At 42.1% G+C, this 17,978-nt stretch overlaps 1 protein-coding gene across 1 annotated transcript in view; it reads left to right on the top strand.

Annotated features, from left to right (window-relative positions):
• MRPS9 (mitochondrial ribosomal protein S9) overlaps nt 1-17,572 on the top strand; it is a 53,888-nt gene extending 36,316 nt beyond the window's left edge. The window contains exons 6-11 of the mRNA XM_060117106.1: nt 6,449-6,534; nt 7,409-7,484; nt 9,820-9,988; nt 10,927-11,035; nt 14,738-14,907; nt 16,600-17,572. Of these exons, the coding sequence (XP_059973089.1) occupies nt 6,449-6,534; nt 7,409-7,484; nt 9,820-9,988; nt 10,927-11,035; nt 14,738-14,907; nt 16,600-16,691 (702 nt within the window). The 3' untranslated portion in view covers nt 16,692-17,572. The remainder of the gene's footprint in view (nt 1-6,448; nt 6,535-7,408; nt 7,485-9,819; nt 9,989-10,926; nt 11,036-14,737; nt 14,908-16,599) is intronic.
• Nucleotides 17,573-17,978: the final 406 nt, after the last annotated feature.

Genomic DNA, 17,978 nt, shown 5'->3' with positions numbered 1-17,978 from the left:
AAGGGCTCGTCATCAGGTTGGCTGGAATTCCCACCTTCCTGTGGCCACAACCGTACACCTGTCTTCAGGTTCCTGGGAAGGTCAATAAAAACCATTTATTTTACAAAATAGCGAATAGGGTGTACATATGTAATGAATGAAGTATGAAACAGTACTAACAAGTAAATTCTTAAACAGTGGAAGGTAGTTTAAGAAGAAATAAGGGCTGTACGGAGTTTTTCAAAGGATCGTTGAGGACTGAGGGGGCTCCGAGCTGGATGGCCCTGCTCATCCGTCTTTTTTACCCCAAATGGATGACTTTCCATCTCCTTATTAGCCACGTAACCAGTGGAACTAGTGTACTTCTCAGACATGATTTAGAGTTTCAGCGTAGCGTTTCAGGAGCAGAAAGAAGAAAGAGAGAGTAAAAGGAGTTTCCAGAAACAACTGAACCGAAATGTAAAGGAGAGGGAAGACGTTTTAGAGGATGTGTGCGTCTGACGTGGAGCAGGTGCTGCACCAGAGAAGAGCTGAGCTGCGTGTCCGGGGGCGGGGAGGAAGCCTGCCTGCGCAGCTAAGGGATAGGCCGATGGCTGTGCCCTTGGGCAGCTGCCCCAGGCACCCCTGCCTGCCACAGCTGGAGCTGCCCAGGCGACCAGGCGGGGAGGGCCGGCAGAGGGGCTGCGTTCATGAACGGGGCGGTCGCAACCTGGGCAGTTGTGCAGGTCCTTTAATCCTAAGACAAATGTTAATTCCCGTTCACTCCTCCTATCAACACCTAGGTTTCTGAATATCTTGAAACTCACTAAAAGTGAGTTGAAAATTGTTTTAAACTCGTTGTGGGAGGTGATTATTTGACTCTGAAGTGGGAATCCTTTTGTAAAATATGATTCATTAAGACAGGGCATGGCTGTAATATAGCCTTTCCCACAGTGCTTTCTGAGGAACCCTGGTTATAAAAGCTTCAAGGAAGGGTCTCTGAAATTAAGCTCGTTTGGGAATGTTGCATATTGTATACAGCACTAGGAAACTAATAAGGAGACACTTAGCGTGATAAAAGCTCCGTGGCGCCCTTCAGTAGAGAAACACTGCTGCTCAGATGTGTTGCATCACGGAACTATTTCTACCCAAAACACCTTTTAACATCCCGTGAAACCAGAGCTTGGGAAAAGCTGTATAAAACATTGGAAACACTGTAAGTTGTCAGAAACATTCAGCATCTATTGACATTTTCATCAGCTCACCTACCCCAACGTTTAAGATGAGGTTCTGCATGTCTGAAAGGTATATTGGGAATTGAGCATCTTACAGAAACCTCATTTATATTTTAGGGCTAGTTGTACAGTAAACATTGGAGTATTTTCAGAGTGTTTCTATAAATTGAAGGAATTATATGGCCACAGATGAAATTTTTACCCTAAAAAGTATAAAATTAAGGAGTAAGTAGATCATTATGTACTTAAACTATTCTGCTGAATTGGGGGGAAAAGTTTAAAATATGAAAAAGTACGAAGTAATTCTAATCCTAATAATGTGTGTATAAACAGGATTCATTTGCCTGGCTTATTTAGAAATTCTCCAGTTTATTTTAAGCGACTTAAACCTTCTGTGTTCACACAGTAGCCCAGGGAGGGGTCTGAGGCCTCAGTATATGGAGGTTCCAGAGTCAACAAGCAAAAGTTCTGGAGACTTTTTAGTATCACAGAATTCTATGCATCCTCCTTGTCACTGGGTGGTGAATATTGAAAACTTTTGAAGCAGTGCTCTTTAAAAATGGAATTAAAGTAGTGACCCTTCTCACAGTGAGGTATTACGAAATAACTACTTTATGACTGTGTAAAGTGCTTCTTCTTAGAAAGCTGCAGACCAGTGCTGACATGTGTCTGTGTGCTGTTTTAAGTTCTTTCTTGACAGCAGGAGTTCATTCAGTAACTAATTCAGCAACAAACTGCTGTTCTAGAAGTATCTTTAATATACATTTTCTTCATATTGATATATGAATAATTACCATTGTGTATCTTATATGTTCTAAGTGTAACAATTGGGAAAATTAATTTTAAAAAACTGATTCAACTTATTGCCTCTGTTGATTTTAATCAGATTACTTCTTTTATAATGGTAAAATTGTTCTTATAATATATGATGGAGCTTTCAGTAGTAAAAATACATGGTATCTGAGTCACAAGCACTTCTATTTAATTACTCCTGGGTACGTACTTTCCCAGAGTACTTGTCTAACATGACCTATATGTGAGATTATTTCCTTTTTTTTACATTGAGTAGCATTACACAAAGTATACGCTGTATAGCATAATGTATTTACAAAGTGATAGCTAGGGTCTACCATAGAAGTATGTCACTTGGAACTTCAGATAAATAGCATGATAAAAACCATGATAGGGCTTCCCTGGTGGCACAGTGGTTGAGAGTCCGCCTGCCGATGCAGGGGACACGGGTTCATGCCCCGGTCTGGGAAGATCCCACATGCCACGGAGTAGCTAGGCCCGTGAGCCATGGCCGCTGAGCCTGCGCGTCCGGAGCCTGTGCTCTACAACGGGAGAGGCCCCAACAGTGAGAGAGGCCCACGTACTGCAAAAAAAAAAAGAAAGAAAACAAACGATGATAAATGAATTATATGTATATTTATTCCAGTTGGTTTTGTATATGCCAGTAGCCAAAAAATTGAGAAGATTGTTATTTAGGAAATTTATTTTCTGTGATTTTTTTTCAACAAGCACATATTTTAAGTCGCTTACTTTTCTGTATTGAACTAGTATCTAAGATGATAATTACTGTTAGTTATTATATATTTTGTATATCAAAATACAGTTGACTTTTTCTATACCACCCTCCTAAGAAATGTTGTTTGTTTACCCTTCCTAAAATTGGAATTTCAACATGGTTAATACAACCAAAACAGAATTTGGTAGACTAAAAATGATATTGCTCATGCTCTTGGAAGAGTTTAGTTAAAGCATTTCTTTTCTGTACCCTGAGCATCTGGTATTTCCAAATTAGGCACCTTCTAAATTCGATTCATACATTATGGAAATCTGATGACATGAGGGGTAGATAGGCTTGCTTTGATTTTATGAAATATTAATCATAGCTCTGATTAATGATTCAGCATTTCACATCTGGGTTATTCCTGTCATATTTGAAAATTATACTGTTAAATACAGTATATAAACTTAGTGTAGGTGGGGTCATGCTAATTCTCTAGGGTCCCTTAAAAATTAAGTGGAAATTTAACAATATACCAGAAGCTAGCACTGATAATCTGTGATATTGACAGTTCCTGGCATATTTTATACCCTCAAGGATTTTTTGATGTAAATTAATGCATCTCTCTTCAGGGAGTTGAAGCTATAGAATGTACTTCCCAGAGGACTGTGTCTCTGACTAACCAAGATAGAATCTTTAGAATCTCAGGAGTGGTTTTATTATCTAGAAAAGAAAGAAAAATAGAAATAGTGCACCAGTAAAACTTTTTCGATTGTTTGACTCCTGAATGCCATACCTCACCCCTGTATCATTTCTTGACCACTACTGTAGGCCAGGCAGTATGCTAAGTACTGAGGGAGCTTAAAGAGCATTATATAACTTGATGAATTACAACCATCAAAGCATGTGCCATAAATGAATAGAACTTACCATGTTCGAAATTTGACGTGTACTCTTCATGGGTAAACCATCTCATATTCCACATTTTTTTCTGGTGATTTTACTTACAATATTTATACATTATTATGGAGCTACTGGAAGGTAGTAGCAGAGTGCAAGAAAGTTTTAAGAAAAAGATGGACTTAAAAATTGCTCAGAATCACTGGAAAATGATGACACATTTAGCACCCCAAATTTTGACTTGAAACTTAACCTATGAAGCAGATGAATTATTTTTGTTTTAGTTGCCTTGGTTATTCCAGAAAATTAAATAGACCCTTATAACCAGGTAGGGTGTCTTACTACTGTTGTTGGTATTCTCTTGGATTCATATTTTTAAGGAAGATTTGAAAGATACAACATCTCTGACTCAGGACTCTCAGAATCTCAGGGCTCTGGAGCAGCCCAGCGTGGAGACGTGGAGACTGGTGCCATCCTGCTCCCACAGACCGCCAGCTGGAGCAGGCTTCCGGGGGCGGGGGCGGGGGCAGGGCGGGCGGTGCAGGTGCACGGCGAGATGCTGCTTGCACACGTCTGTCCCCTTCGTACAAGGCGGGAGGATTCATTTTGTGGGTTTTTTTATTTTCCCTCTATTTTACCTGTTCAGAGCACTTCAGAATTGCTTTCCAGAAATAGGTACATAGAAATTTTTCTGATACACTATTCAGTTGGGCTTACAACTCACTATCTTAGCCTTTAAATATGAATTTCAGGTACCCGAACTACAGTCAAATGCGGCTTACCAATTCTCGGGAGACAAATTGTATGGTTTTAAGTTGCATAGCAGGGACACGTTCTGTATGTGGATGGCTTCTGTTAGTTCTTGCTTTCTTTAGAGTAGACAGTTTGTTTTGAATTGTCAGATACATTTTTCTGCTGCTACAGGTGATGGATTTATACTTTGAGTATAGTTGTAGAGATAGTTAATCTGTACCCTAAAATTGAATTAACCTCATTTGTCCCCAGAGTTCCAGTGTTCAGATCCAAACTTCAGGGTGCGTTACTTGCGGGCATTGTTCAAACAGATCACTGGGCCCCCCTCCCAAGGGGTTCCTCTGGGGAAAGTCTGGGTTGGGGCCTGAGAATTTACATATCTAACCTAGTGCTTGGCCTAGATGCTGCTGCTGTCTGCTTCTGCTGGGAACTTAGCTTTAGAATCACTGAACTATTGATAATGATAGTTTCGTTCTGTCGGAGATGCTCGGCCCAGTTTTACTGTTTCTAAGTGCTGCTGCTTTTCTTATTCTTTTCTAAGTTAATCAATCCTACTACCCCTTACTGAAAACAAACAAAACAAAACAAAACACACTCTTACGAGTCTCCCAACTACAGGAAATGAACTTTTCCTTTTCTCACCAAGAAGTCCTGGCCCATGGAGCATAATCTCAGCTTTTCTCATCTATATTTATGAAACTCAAAGGCTCAGTCTTTACATCCTTTTTCCTCCCTTCCTTCCTACATTCTTTTTCCCCTCGAGAGAAATGGATTCCTGAAAAGAGGTTGCAGAAAGAAGATAATAAAATGCAAGCACCGGTAAATACAAAGGGAATAGCAGAGGGGCACGTGTGTTCTTAGAGCGGACTCTTGATCAGCAACATTTTGATATAATATGAGGCTCTAATCAGCACCCACAAGAGGTTGTCCCCAAAACTGGAAATTATGAAGACTGTTTTAAATACGGATAGACATCTCTATGAGTAACAAGTTGTGTCTTCTGAGATGAGCTGATGGTATTGGACGGTGTCATGATTAAGCAAGAAAAAATGTTTATATCGTCTCTAGCTCATCCTTTGAAAACGTCTGTTCCTTAGGTATTAGTATGGTAGGTTATGTGTACATTATAAATGAATACACACAGATTGGATTTGAGTCCTCAAGTTTGCTCAGTCAAAAAAACTGGGAGAGGGCTTCCCTGGTGGCGCAGTGGTTGAGAGTCCGTTTGCCGATGCAGGGGACACGGGTTCGTGTCCCAGTCTGGGAAGATCCCACATGCCGCGGAGCAGCTGGGCCCGGGAGCCATGGCCACTGAGCCTGCATGTCCGGAGCCTGTGCTCCACAACGGGAGAGGCCACAGTAGTGAGAGGCCCGCGTACTGCAAAAAAAAAAAAAAAAAAAAAAAAACAAAAAAAAAAAACTGGGAGACAGTTGCATTATTCTGCTTATTGTAAACTCAGTTCCTGGAAATCGTATTTCATTGATAACCTTTATTGCCAGGTTAGTGCTTACAAAATGGTAAATTTTCTCCTACTTGCATTATGATTTAACAGGTGACATACATTCACAGACTTTGTTAGAAAGTAAATCAGTAGAAATCAAATAATGAAAAATAAATATTAATAGAAAACTTTTAAAGATACAAACTACATGGTAAAGACAAATCTTATATAAATGTTTAAATTTTTTACTGGTAATTGTCTAAGTTTAAATGCATATTGCTATATAAAGTATGATTTTTCTAAGGAAAAGTTTTGGTTCTCTGTGGAACTCTTAAGGAAAATAAATAGCTTGTAACTTTATTTCATTTTTACTAACCTCACTGAGTTGTAAACCTTCTATAGAGTTTTTGAAAAATCATTTGAAGTTAAGTGTGTTACTATGTATGATACTAAATTCTCATTGAATTACTCCACCATTCTTTAGTTTGAATGAGAAGTAGCATTGTTAAAAAACATTTTCAGTAATCCTTGCTGTGCAGCTGTGACTTGAGGAGGGCGCTTCTGAGATGAGGTGCTCAGGGGAGACATAAAGGGAGGAAATGGTTCGCCGTCTCTCTTGGTTCAGTGTATGTGTGTGTTCTTTGCCACAGGGAGCATACGGAAAGCTACTAGATGTAGAAAACCGTCAGGACCAGCTGCGAGCCAAAGGTCTGTTTTCAGAAGAAACGAAAGCCAAGTAAGTTCTTTTTTGCATTACAGTATATGAGAAAATTAACTAAAAACATACCACTTATCATTGGTGTATTTTAGGCATACCTAAAGCCTAAAAATTTGTTCATTATTTCAGCATTAATCATTAAAATTCCAAATAATAGGTGGTTTTCTTTTTGTTTGGGAGGGTGTAAGTATTAAGTTTGTTATTTTTATATTCATTCTAGATTTGTATGTTAAGTGGCACTTACTGTATTTGAATATTATTTCTTTAGAATTTTTGTGTATGTAACTGTGCATTTATATGCCCGTATATATACGTGTGTGTGTGTGTGTGTGTGTGTGTGTTTTGTATTTGAAGGTTTGTGCTTCCATTTAGCAAACACTGATAGATTAGATCCATCGACCTGACCAACCAGTTTTAAATTTGGGGCTGGTTATTCACATATTTCTTCCTATGCAAAAGGCACAAGTTTTTGAATATACCTAGTTTTAGTTGTAAATACCACCCCTAGCCTTTTATTTGGATTTCATTACTACTTTAGTCCATTGACAGATTAACTCTGTGTCCGTTAACATACCCTTCAAAGTAAATTATGAAAAGCAAGCACAGTTTTAATTTTTGAGACATCTAGTGACTTAAATATCATCAAATGGGTTCCCCGGTGCCATGTCTAACTCCGCGAATGGAACATTTGCTAGACTGGGTATCTTTTCTAAAGTAGATTGAGGAAATGAAATAATGTGTCTCAACAATCATTTACTTGGATGAAATTTTACAGCTGTATAATACAAAAATGTGTTTCCCAATCAAGAATCGCTACTACTTGTGGGATCTTTTGTGATATAACTCATTGTATGGTTAATTTAAAAGAGAATATAATGTGATATTTTAACAGAGACCCGATTGGCAGCAGATGGATGATTAAGGAGGAACTGGAAGAAATGTTAGTGGAAAAACTGTCAGATCAAGATGTGAGTAACTAATCTTTTTAATTTAAGGGGACCTGTGCCGTAAGATTGTAGACATTTGCTGTATTTAGGATCCTAATAGTAACGTTCCTCAGAGGCAGGTGTTCATAAGACGGTTTTCCTTTTAAAACATGTGGAGCTGATTTCTGCCCTGGGAGGGTCAGGAAGGTGCCTGGTCCCCAGACCCTCCTCCACAAGTGCGCTTGCATCCTCTGCCCCTTGTTCAGGGGCGCATGGCAGGTGTCATTTTTCACCTCCTTCAGTAAAGCGGGTGCTAATTTTACAGGCTAATGATAAGTGTAAGGGGCTGTGACAGGTTAAGTAGAAGAGAAATGAAGCGCATGGTTACCTTCCTGGCTTACCAAATGCAGTATCCACATGGCCAGTATGTTTCATCTTGGAATCGGCAAAACCACCTGTATCAGAATCACCAGGAATGCTGGTTACAAAATGCAGTTCCCCAGGTTCCGACCTCACGCAGAATTTCCATGGGTGTCACCCAGGAATCCACAGTTTCAGCAGAGGCTCCCCCAGTGGATGTTACAGCCTATGAACGTGGTGACCCCTGCTTTAGGTCTTAGTCTGATGCTTTTTTTGCTCAATGTTCTAATACATGCCAGTATTATCACAGGAAATTTGATGTTTTAAATGTGTTGATGTTCTGAATTTAGATTATTTCTGGAAGATTAGAGTATAGAAAAATTTCACAAATATTCCAAGAAAGGTTTTTTCCTTCCATGGCAGTGGGTAACATTGTTAGTACCTTGCTGCCGTGTAGATTTCAAGTCATATGCTTAAATTGCTCTTTTCTTCATTTAACATATTGAAGAAATTAATGTTTTGGAAAAGTTGCAATTTGCTTAACTAAGGTGTCAGGCATTTGGTGAGTTGAAGGTCTGAAATTAATTTCTAATATCCTAACTGCCAAGTCAGTATCATTGCACTTGGATCCAACTGAAAAACCTCTCTTTGCTTCTTCATTGAATGAATCATTTCAGTGTTTCTTGTTTTCTGGCTGCTTTTATTTTTATAATACAGGTTTGTTTGTTTTCATTTTGAAAACATCCCAAGGGCTTTGTTGTAGGTGTGCAGCTATGAAAACAAAACAACCAAATATATAGGTATCTTTGTACCTTGGGCAGCTGGATGTTGGAAGAAATCCTGAAGCTGATGGCTGGTGTCAAGATGAGGAAGGCAGGGGTAGTCAGTGATGTCTTGAACCATGATCCCAGTTCATAAGCAAGGCTGTGTCATACCTGTAGTTGCCTCCTTGTGTGTTCGACGGTATTACAGCCGGTGCAGAGGAACTGAGAACAGCTGAGGAAGGACAGGCCTGTGAATGAAGGTGATGGAGCTTTACCAGGCTGGGTACTGCAGGTGGCTAGTAGTTCACTCTTCCTCAGACAATTGCCTTCTCTAGTATTGTAACATCACAGGAAGCAATAATTGAAGCGGCCCTTTTAATGTTACTTGTGAGATTTTTATATATTTCAGATTATTAATGGCAGATTTTCACTGTAAAGGCAGTGGTAACAAAGATGAGTATGATTTTTAGGGTTGGCAAAACATAAATAAGGTTATCAAAAACTGGGTTTCACACTCCATGCTAAGGATCTCAAGTATCAGTTGTTTCCTTCTGCATAAACACTTTAGAGTGATTACTCTGGCTTCTAATTTTAAGGGGTTAATACCAAGTTGTTTACTTTCTAATCACATGTTCAAGAACTATTAAAAAAAAATGCACTGAGTAGCAAGGGTAATTTATTTCAAGAGGTTGCCCTTTAAGTCAAGTATCTCTTGAATTTTTAAATAGCTTGATTGTTCAGTTTTAAAGGAAATCATAAACATTAAAGTAACACAGCTTGAACAGCTAAAGATACATTTGCCAAATGTATTATGAAATGTAGTTTAAGAGGTACGTTTTCTCAAAATCAGACTCTTCCCATTTTACTGTACGAAACTTGCTGGAAATTATTTATGAAGCGCCTCTTGATACAGTTCTAATAAAAGAGTAGAGATTATACTTAAAGATCATCTAAGTATTTTTTTGAAAATGAATTTAAATTTCACCTTCATGTAATCCTGATACAGAGAAATGGATTTTTCTTTGAATGATAAATCTCTTTGTTTCTCGAAAGAAAAGATTGAGCACTAAAGGTACACAGGGGAAGTGCTGCATCTGCACGCTGTTTTAAAAGCAGCATGAAGTTGCGGAAGTGTCATCCTGTCAAAATTCATCAAGAAAAGCAACATTGGAAAGATCAAGTATATAAAAATAGAAAAAATTTAGCAAATGCAATTACACTTGCATCTCCTAATGAATTTTTATTGTCTGCAGTACGCACAGTTCATTCGGCTGCTGGAAAGGTTATCGGCGTTGCCGTGTGACACGGCTGAAGAAGAATTTGTGGGCAGGTTCCGCAGGAGTGTAACCATTCAATCGAAAAAACAGCTGATTGAGCCTTTGCAGTATGACGAGAAGGGTATGGCCTTCAGCACAGGCCAAGGTAACGCGCCCGTGGAGAGAGAACACCCCCCCCCCCCCCCCCCGCCGAGGATTGGGAAGTAGCCGGATGTTTACTTGCCCTTGCCCTTTGGTGTTCATTTTGTTTGTTTATTTTTGCCGCTGCTATGCTGGATTTCCGAATATTAAGGTTCTGTTGGCGTTTTTAAAAACTGAGCTTTATAATGTTGCAAGAAAATGTGGACACATACCTACACAATCATATTAACACTTTGTATTTTCATATTTTCAACTGGTAGAAACAACAAAATATAGGTTTCTTATAAAGGTTTAGGTTTCTAAATAAAGGTTTCTTATATTAAATGAAAATTTTCGGTAAATCTGCAGGTCAGATGCTGAAACTACAAAACGTTAAAAACTTTAGTTCCTCGACTCACATCTTCCTGTAGGTGTACAGAGACATTTGACATGATGTAACTTCAAAGAATTGAGTTATTTAATGATATATCTGCAACTTTAAAAAGTTTTACATCGTTCCTTTATCATTTTCAGTTAGTTTTCAAAGAAGTGTGACCTTTCCTAAGGATTCCTTTTATTTCTACCAATTATACTTTATTATACTATTCATATATTTTAAAAATTATACGATTGAGATATATTCTTATTAATTTAAAAAGAACACTATGTAAATTGATTTTTTAAATAATATAAATAAATATGAATTACTTTGTTGAACCTAAAATCATTGTAGTGTTTCCAAAATGGGATTAAGGAACAAAATCACCCCACAGTAAGCTTTATTACGTCAATTATGGTGTAGTTTGCCTGTTCTATTTTTGTTTGACTTGTAATAATTATAGAACTTTCCTATATAGAGTGTTACATATTGTTATTCTGAGGGGAAAATTTTAATGTAGTTTTGCCTCTGTCAAAGCACTGGTCCTCAAGATGTTCACTAATAGATGTCTTATATTTTTAAAGGTAACAGAAAGACTGCAAAGGCAGAAGTGGCTGTTTATGACCGTGGAAGTGGGAGGATAGAAGTAAATGGGGTCGACTACCTGCTCTACTTTCCGGTGACTCAGGACAGGTGAGGTCTTTGTTTTGGTTTTGCTTTTTGAAAAATGTACTTTATAATATGTCACGATCAACTAAAGCTTATGATTTTCTGATTATATTGGTCTGCATGATTACAGACATTAATTATAAATAGGTGTTACGGCCCAACTCCACTAAATATGCCCATCTGAGATATGTTCCTGAGTCACTGTACAAGGCCTCTTCTTGAGATGGTTATGATTTTCCCAGTCGTCACTGTCATTATCCACAAGTCACAGCAGTTCTGCATGGTTAGTTCCTCTCTTCCTAATCTTCTCCTGGTTCCTATAGTGGTGTTTAGGGTCAGAAGGGTTAAGGCTCTTATGATCCCAATGCTTATGTCAGGAAAGAGGACCGTGCCAGTGCAGTGTAAGCTTCTGGACGGAATAATTACTTCAGGAAATGTACGTTTATTTTATTTGTGTGTGTGTGTGTCACTCTTAACTCTGTTTAGTAGGAATTAAACTAATTCTGCCATCATCCTCTCGGGGAAGCCGATGAAGGAAGCTCTTATTTGTCTTACCAAAAGCCAGAGAGACCCATAACTTCAGCATTACGACTGCTGTAAGGAATGGCATTTGATCAATAACCGTCTGTTAATTTGTTTTCAGATATAACTCCTGATGATTTAATAGCAAGTCTCAATTTTGGCTTTATCTCACAATTAAATTGCCCCCTTAGAACTTACTCTTCAGTCTGATTCAGCGGGCGTTTGCTAAGGGTTGTCTGTGTGCCCAGTCTTGTTCTCAGCATTGCGAAGATACCAGAGCTCTGTGAGATACGGTTTCTGTTGTCAAGAAACTCCCTATCTGATTGGGAGGCCTGAGGCTAGTCTTGGTGGGATAGGCGCCCAGACCGCCTCACTGTCTTTCAGTAGTTGTCGGGATTTAACGGCAGCCGTGCTGCTCGGGGACCGGCCTTTCCTCCTGCACGAGTGGCTCACGAGCTTACAGGTGAGCAGGGAGGTGACCACTGACCAGTAGTAGGAAGACGGCCGAGCCAGGAAGGGGTGATCTTGATTCTGGGTCTGTTTTCCAGCTGTGTGAACTCAGCCAAGATGCTTAAAGGTCACCTCCCTAAATGGTAGGAGGGAGTTGGACTTGATGATCTCTGAGGTGCTTGCCTGAAGGTCAGTTTGAACTGCTTGCTTTTCTTTCCCGGGTCCTTTCTTTTTTTTTTTTTTTTCTTTTTTTTTTTCTTTTTGCGGTATGCGGGCCTCTCACTGTCGTGGCCTCTCCCGTTGCGGAGCACAGGCTCCGGATGCGCAGGCCCAGCGGCCATGGCTCACGGGCCCAGCCGCTCCCCGGCATATGGGATCCTCCCAGATCGGGGCACGAACCCGTATCCCCTGCATCGGCAGGCGGACTCTCAACCACTGCGCCACCAGGGAGGCCCCCCGGGTCCTTTCTTTAGGCTATTTTTACACAGACATAGCAGACAGGTCACTGGGAGTGTCGGCTGTGTTCCTTCCTCGCGTTGTCAGAAATTTTGTGTTTTTTCGTTCACTTAGCAGACATTTACCGCGATGCGCCTGGTGCTGAGTGGGGTACACAGAGCAGTGCTTTCTGATTTGGAAAGGCCTTTGCTCTGTCACTCAGCCAGTGCAGCAACTCTTAATTGATCACCTGTACAAAGGGAGTACATTCCTCACATGGCACTAACCGTGTAATAGAGACAAGTTAGCATCTTAAGCAGTCACAGAAAAATAAGAGTACGTGATTTTATATATGTACCAGGTTACGTGCTGTACAGTTGGTGCCGTAGGAGTGGCATTCAGAGAAGATTGAAAGGAGGAATTTTTTTTTTCAAAATAACTTTGATTGTATAACAAAGAGCAAAATAAAATTGATTCTTTTAGCTCAGGATTTCATCTGAAATCGCTGAGAGGAGAGATTTGTGAAATATTTTCATGCCGTGTAACTGTTTTTGCATGTACTAGTGTGAGTCCAGATTAATTAAAACCGATAGCTTTGTAATCGTTTTCAACTGTACCCTTTGGGTGTTGCTTTCTCTCTTTATAGACTTAGTGTCGTGCTGAGTGTGCACCAGCTTCCTGACTGTGCAGACTCTTCTTCCTCAGGTCCTTGCTCGCCTTGACCACCCTGACTCAAGTGCTCTCATAGAGCCTGAATTTTTTCCCCAAATTTTAGTCTCAGATTTTTAATCTATATAAGCATCTGTTAGGGAATCTTAAAGTTTTAGGAATTAAAACAGATAAATGTTGAAGCTCCCGAATGAGTACGTGAGCAGGGCTTCACTTAGTAACATCACCACTCACGTCAGTCACCTGCACAGTCGTGTCAGGCAGCGTGGGCCTGTGATGTGCCAAAGACAGTTCCTTAGGTTCCATACTGACCTCAGTGTCCTTGCTGGAAATGGCGGGGTTAGATTATCAGCCTCTAAATTTTCTTTAGCTCTTATAATATAGCTATTATTTATCATGTCGTTGACCCTTGAACAGTGTGGAGGTTGGGATGTTCCCAGCACGTGGAGAACCTGAGTAGAACCTTACCGTTGGCTCTTTGCATCGAGTTTCCTCATTGAGGGATTCGACCGCTGTGGATGGTGTAGGTCTGTAGTATTTACTGCTGAAAAAAATCCACGTGTCAGCGGGCCTGCACAGTGCAAACCCATGTTGTTCAAAGGTCAACTGTAGTACTCCTTTTGTAACATCCCTGTTTTTTATTTGGTTGCTTTGGAACATTTGTTCGAAGAAAACAATATTAGATTTAGGTCATTTCATGCCTGTTTTCTACTGTAGGACTTGTTTCATTCCTGTTGGAACCGCATCCCTGTTGAAGCAGTATTGTTACAGGTTCCAGTTAACTCTGCCCTTCCGAGCTCTTGCTGTGTCCATCCACACCAGCCTGGGCTTGCTCCGCTAGTGTAGTCCAAGGGGGAACATCCACCTCTCGGCATCACTGTGTGACGATAACCTTTACTTGGGGGGCCCAGAAAGCTACAGTGTCAGACCAAACAAGCAAATGCAATATTCAATGTTCATCAGCTTTTCTAAGTAAAATTCATAAGAGCTACCAAGGCAAAAGCAATCCCTTGTTTGTGAGTGACAAGGTGGTCCAGGGGAGTCTGCCTGCTCCAGCCTCTGGTTCTGGCCCTGCCTGGACCGCATGAGTGCTCACTGGCTGTGGAGGGAAGTGGGCCTGACTGGTCTGTGGGGTGTCACATGGCAGGACCCTGCAGCCGAGGGAACTGCAGGCAGAGTGCGTGTCTCAGTGGGAAAATGTCGAGTGTGGTTTCAGTGATTTTAAAACTCATGGTGTCAGGACAAGCACAAACCTTATACAGATACAGCATAGTACACTTTACTTAGTGAACCCAAATGGCACTTGATAGTTGCTTGGGAAGACCTATTAATATTACATCTGATCATTGCGTCCAGAGAGGTTGGATTCAGTGGATTAAAGGAGTTCTTCCAGCTTTCAGACTTCTTTATGAGGTTATGTTCAAGCCTCGCAAAATTCTCCTGAGACAAGCAGGATCAGCAAACAGCTGGGGTGTGCTGTTGTGCCCGAGAAAAAGAGGCCTGAGCCTGCTCACACAGAGCACCTGAGTGTCGGAGGCGCTAGTGTTTCTGCATCTAGTGTGGGTCTCACAGACATCCAGAATGTGAGCAGCCTGTAAAATTGTGTATCTTCGCAGTGAACTTAACTCCACCTCTCGTGCTGTGCCTTAGAGAACAGCTGATGTTCCCTTTCCACTTCCTCGACCGGCTTGGAGAACACGACGTGACCTGCACGGTGTCAGGGGGCGGGCGGGCGGCGCAGGCGGGAGCCATCCGCTTGGCGACGGCGAGAGCCTTGTGCAGCTTTGTCACCGAGGACGAGGTCGAGTGGATGCGCCAAGGTGCGAGTTCAGGTGGGGGGGTGGCGTGTCACCCTCGAGTCTTCATCCGACTCCATTTTGTGTCGAGCACGTGAGCGGCGGCTTTTGTTTTATCACAGAAATTTGTAATCGTTATTCGATTTAATGATGGAACCCCTAAGGTGTTTCTCTCCAAAGTTATTGGAGATTCCTTTTCCACTGTGATATTAGTTCGGATTTTATTTCCCTTACTCTGTGTGACCCTGTCACCTAGCCGTGAATTCCGGAGTCTCTGCACAGGGGGAGAAGGGTTCTACGATCAATACGTTCGTTGGGGCCCTGCGTCCGCATTTCACAGTCAGTCGGGGCAGCTCTCGCTGAGGAGTGTCTCCCCACCATTTGTGAAGGAGGAAAGCACTGCGGGCACTGCCGACCAGCTGTGTGGCCTCAGCAAGGCCCCCGGTGCCTCTGGGTCCAGGAGCCCCTCTGGGCAAGTGACGTGGGCCCTGCCCCTGCCCTCCCACTGCGCCGCTGGGGTTCTGATCCCACGCTGCAGATAGGGCCACCCGTAGCTTAGGCAAGTTAATTTTTTTAAACCTCTAAAAATCCATTTGCTTATAAACAGTTCACCATTTTGTAGGATTCATATCTAGTCATTAAAATCATTTGATAGGACCTCACTTAACAATTCCGCTAGTTTGAGTTTCTGTGCATATTGAAAAGTAATAAAGCATCATTACTTATCATTTAAAGTAGAATTTAGACAGGTCTTGTTTGCATTCCACACAAAACGTTGTGTTATTCTGTGCCCCCTAAGTACAAGTAAATGCAAGAGCTATGGGTATATGACAAGCGTAAAATGTGAATTTTGCCTTTGCTGTGTGGCCATTGAAAGTACCTTAATAAAATACAGAAGCCTCGCATACAGTGAAGAGAAGTGCTGGTGTTGGAAAGGTGAAAAAGACAGTGAGAAACTCCGGTCTGTTTACATATTTATAAACACAGCTAAAGAGTTTTCTCGTCACTGGTGTTCTGTGGTAGTTACCAACGTCCCACGTCTGGACCACCACTGGGCACATCGGAGTCGTATGCTGAGAGTGGCTCGTTTATTGCTCAGAAGTTGTAATTACTCCTCATGGTGGGAGACCGGGAGCTTCCAGTCTAAACTGACTGTACTCTTCTGGAACCAGCGCCTTGTGCTGAGAACACAACTCTAAAACCTTTTTTAGATTCTGAAACAAAGTACCAAGAAATATTATTATCACACAAATTAGAAAAATAAGTTTCTTTTCTCAGATATGTTTGATAAGTCATATATTATGTGTCGGTATATTCACGGCACTGTTACTGTATACTTCCATACACTTCGCCACCCAGGAAGTTCTTCTTTTCTCCCTCTTGAAACTTTCACATCTGTAATAGTAAGTGTGCCGGGCAAGTTCCCTGGCAGTGAGTAGTGACTGGCACACCAGAGCAGCTTTGTCTTAAGTTGAACAAGTTTAAAAACCAGAAGGGAGTCATGTCTCTCATAGGAGAAGAAAAGCAGACTCAAGTCATGTACCTGGTGTTTGTCTCAGAAATTGGGAAAATAGCTTAGGAGAGTGAAGGCGGACTGCTGTCATGAGTTGTATATGAGGCTGGGAATTGCTTGTGGGCCGAGCTGCCAGTTCATGCGGTTCTCCTGCTTTCCTGCGCTTTCCATGGTTCATAAAGGCGTCTCTTTTTATGCTGCAGCGGGACTGCTTACTGCTGATCCCCGTGTCAGAGAGCGGAAGAAGCCGGGCCAGGAGGGAGCCCGCAGGAAGTTCACCTGGAAGAAGCGCTGAGTGTCTGGGCGGGAAAGGAGGGGCGCTGTGCACCTGGCACGCGGCGCACGCACAGGACACAGGTGCTGGCCAGGGTGAAGCGGCACCATCGGACGTTGGAGCTGTGAGCTGACTTATTCTACAATGCAATGTCGTAAAGGTTACCTTCTAAAAATCATTATTTAAAACTGTTTAGCTTTGTTCTGCTGCTTTACTTTTAAAGCTTTTTCAGAAGAGAGCTTTAGAAGCATAACTCAGAATCTTGGCATATTCGACCCGAAAGGAGCATTCAGCAAAATCCAATCAAGAGACCGCCTTTTGCGGACGGAAAGGCCCAGCCCCACAGATCTGACCCAGCAGAGCCGCACTGCTGACTTAATGACAGGACAGACTTGGACTCACTCCCCCTAACTCTGTCTTTTTCCCAGAGAGCAGTTGTTACAACATATCTTTCAAAACTGAGGGATGAGGGTGCTTGTTGAGAAGAGTGAAGCCCATGGAGCGTCTTTGTCAGGAGCCCAGCCGAGTCTCTGCAGAAGACAACAGGCCAGTCCCCCCACCCCCGCAACCCCTGGCAACCACCATTCCACTCTCTGTTTCTGAGTGTGACTCCTTTTTTTTTAAAAGATTCTACGTATAAGTGGTACTGCGCCCGAGTTTGCCTTTCTCTTTCTGGCTTATTTGACTTAGCATAGTACCTTCCAAGCTGGGTACAGACTTGCAGTTACAGTATGAACTAGTTCTGAGGATCTGGCCTTAGCGTGTCTGTGAAACCTTGAAGTAGTTCCAGAGTTCTATACACGCATCACTTTTTCTGGGCTGAGTAGTCCCATTGCTCTCCCAAGATGCCCAGAGGGGCCCCTCCCTATGATGCTGAGAACCACGGGCTTGAGGAGGGTTTGGGGGGTGTTTTTTTTTTTTTTTTTTTTTTTTTTGCGGTATGCGGGCCTCTCACTGTTGTGGCCTCTCCCGTTGCGGAGCACAGGCTCCGGACGCGCAGGCTCAGCGGCCATGGCTCACGGGCCCAGCCGCTCCGCGGCATATGGGATCCTCCCAGACCGGGGCACGAACCCGTATCCCCTGCATCGGCAGGCGGACTCTCAACCACTTGCGCCACCAGGGAGGCCCTGGGGGGTGTTTTAAGGACAGTAAGTCCACCCCTTGTGTGCGGCCCTAGATCCAGCAGGCGAAGCAGACACCACGGTGAGATCTCGGGCCTGACCTGATGGGAGCAGGGGTCAAGGGTACTGGTCAGAATCTTTTATCTGGCTGGGAGGAGGGTTACATGAGTGTCCGCTTTACTATACC

This window comes from Mesoplodon densirostris, chromosome 14 (genome assembly GCF_025265405.1).
Source record: "Mesoplodon densirostris isolate mMesDen1 chromosome 14, mMesDen1 primary haplotype, whole genome shotgun sequence".
In the NCBI taxonomy this organism is placed as follows: domain Eukaryota; kingdom Metazoa; phylum Chordata; class Mammalia; order Artiodactyla; family Ziphiidae; genus Mesoplodon; species Mesoplodon densirostris.
The sequence above is the reverse complement of the archived record's forward strand: the minus strand, read 5'-3'. Positions and strand labels throughout refer to the sequence as shown.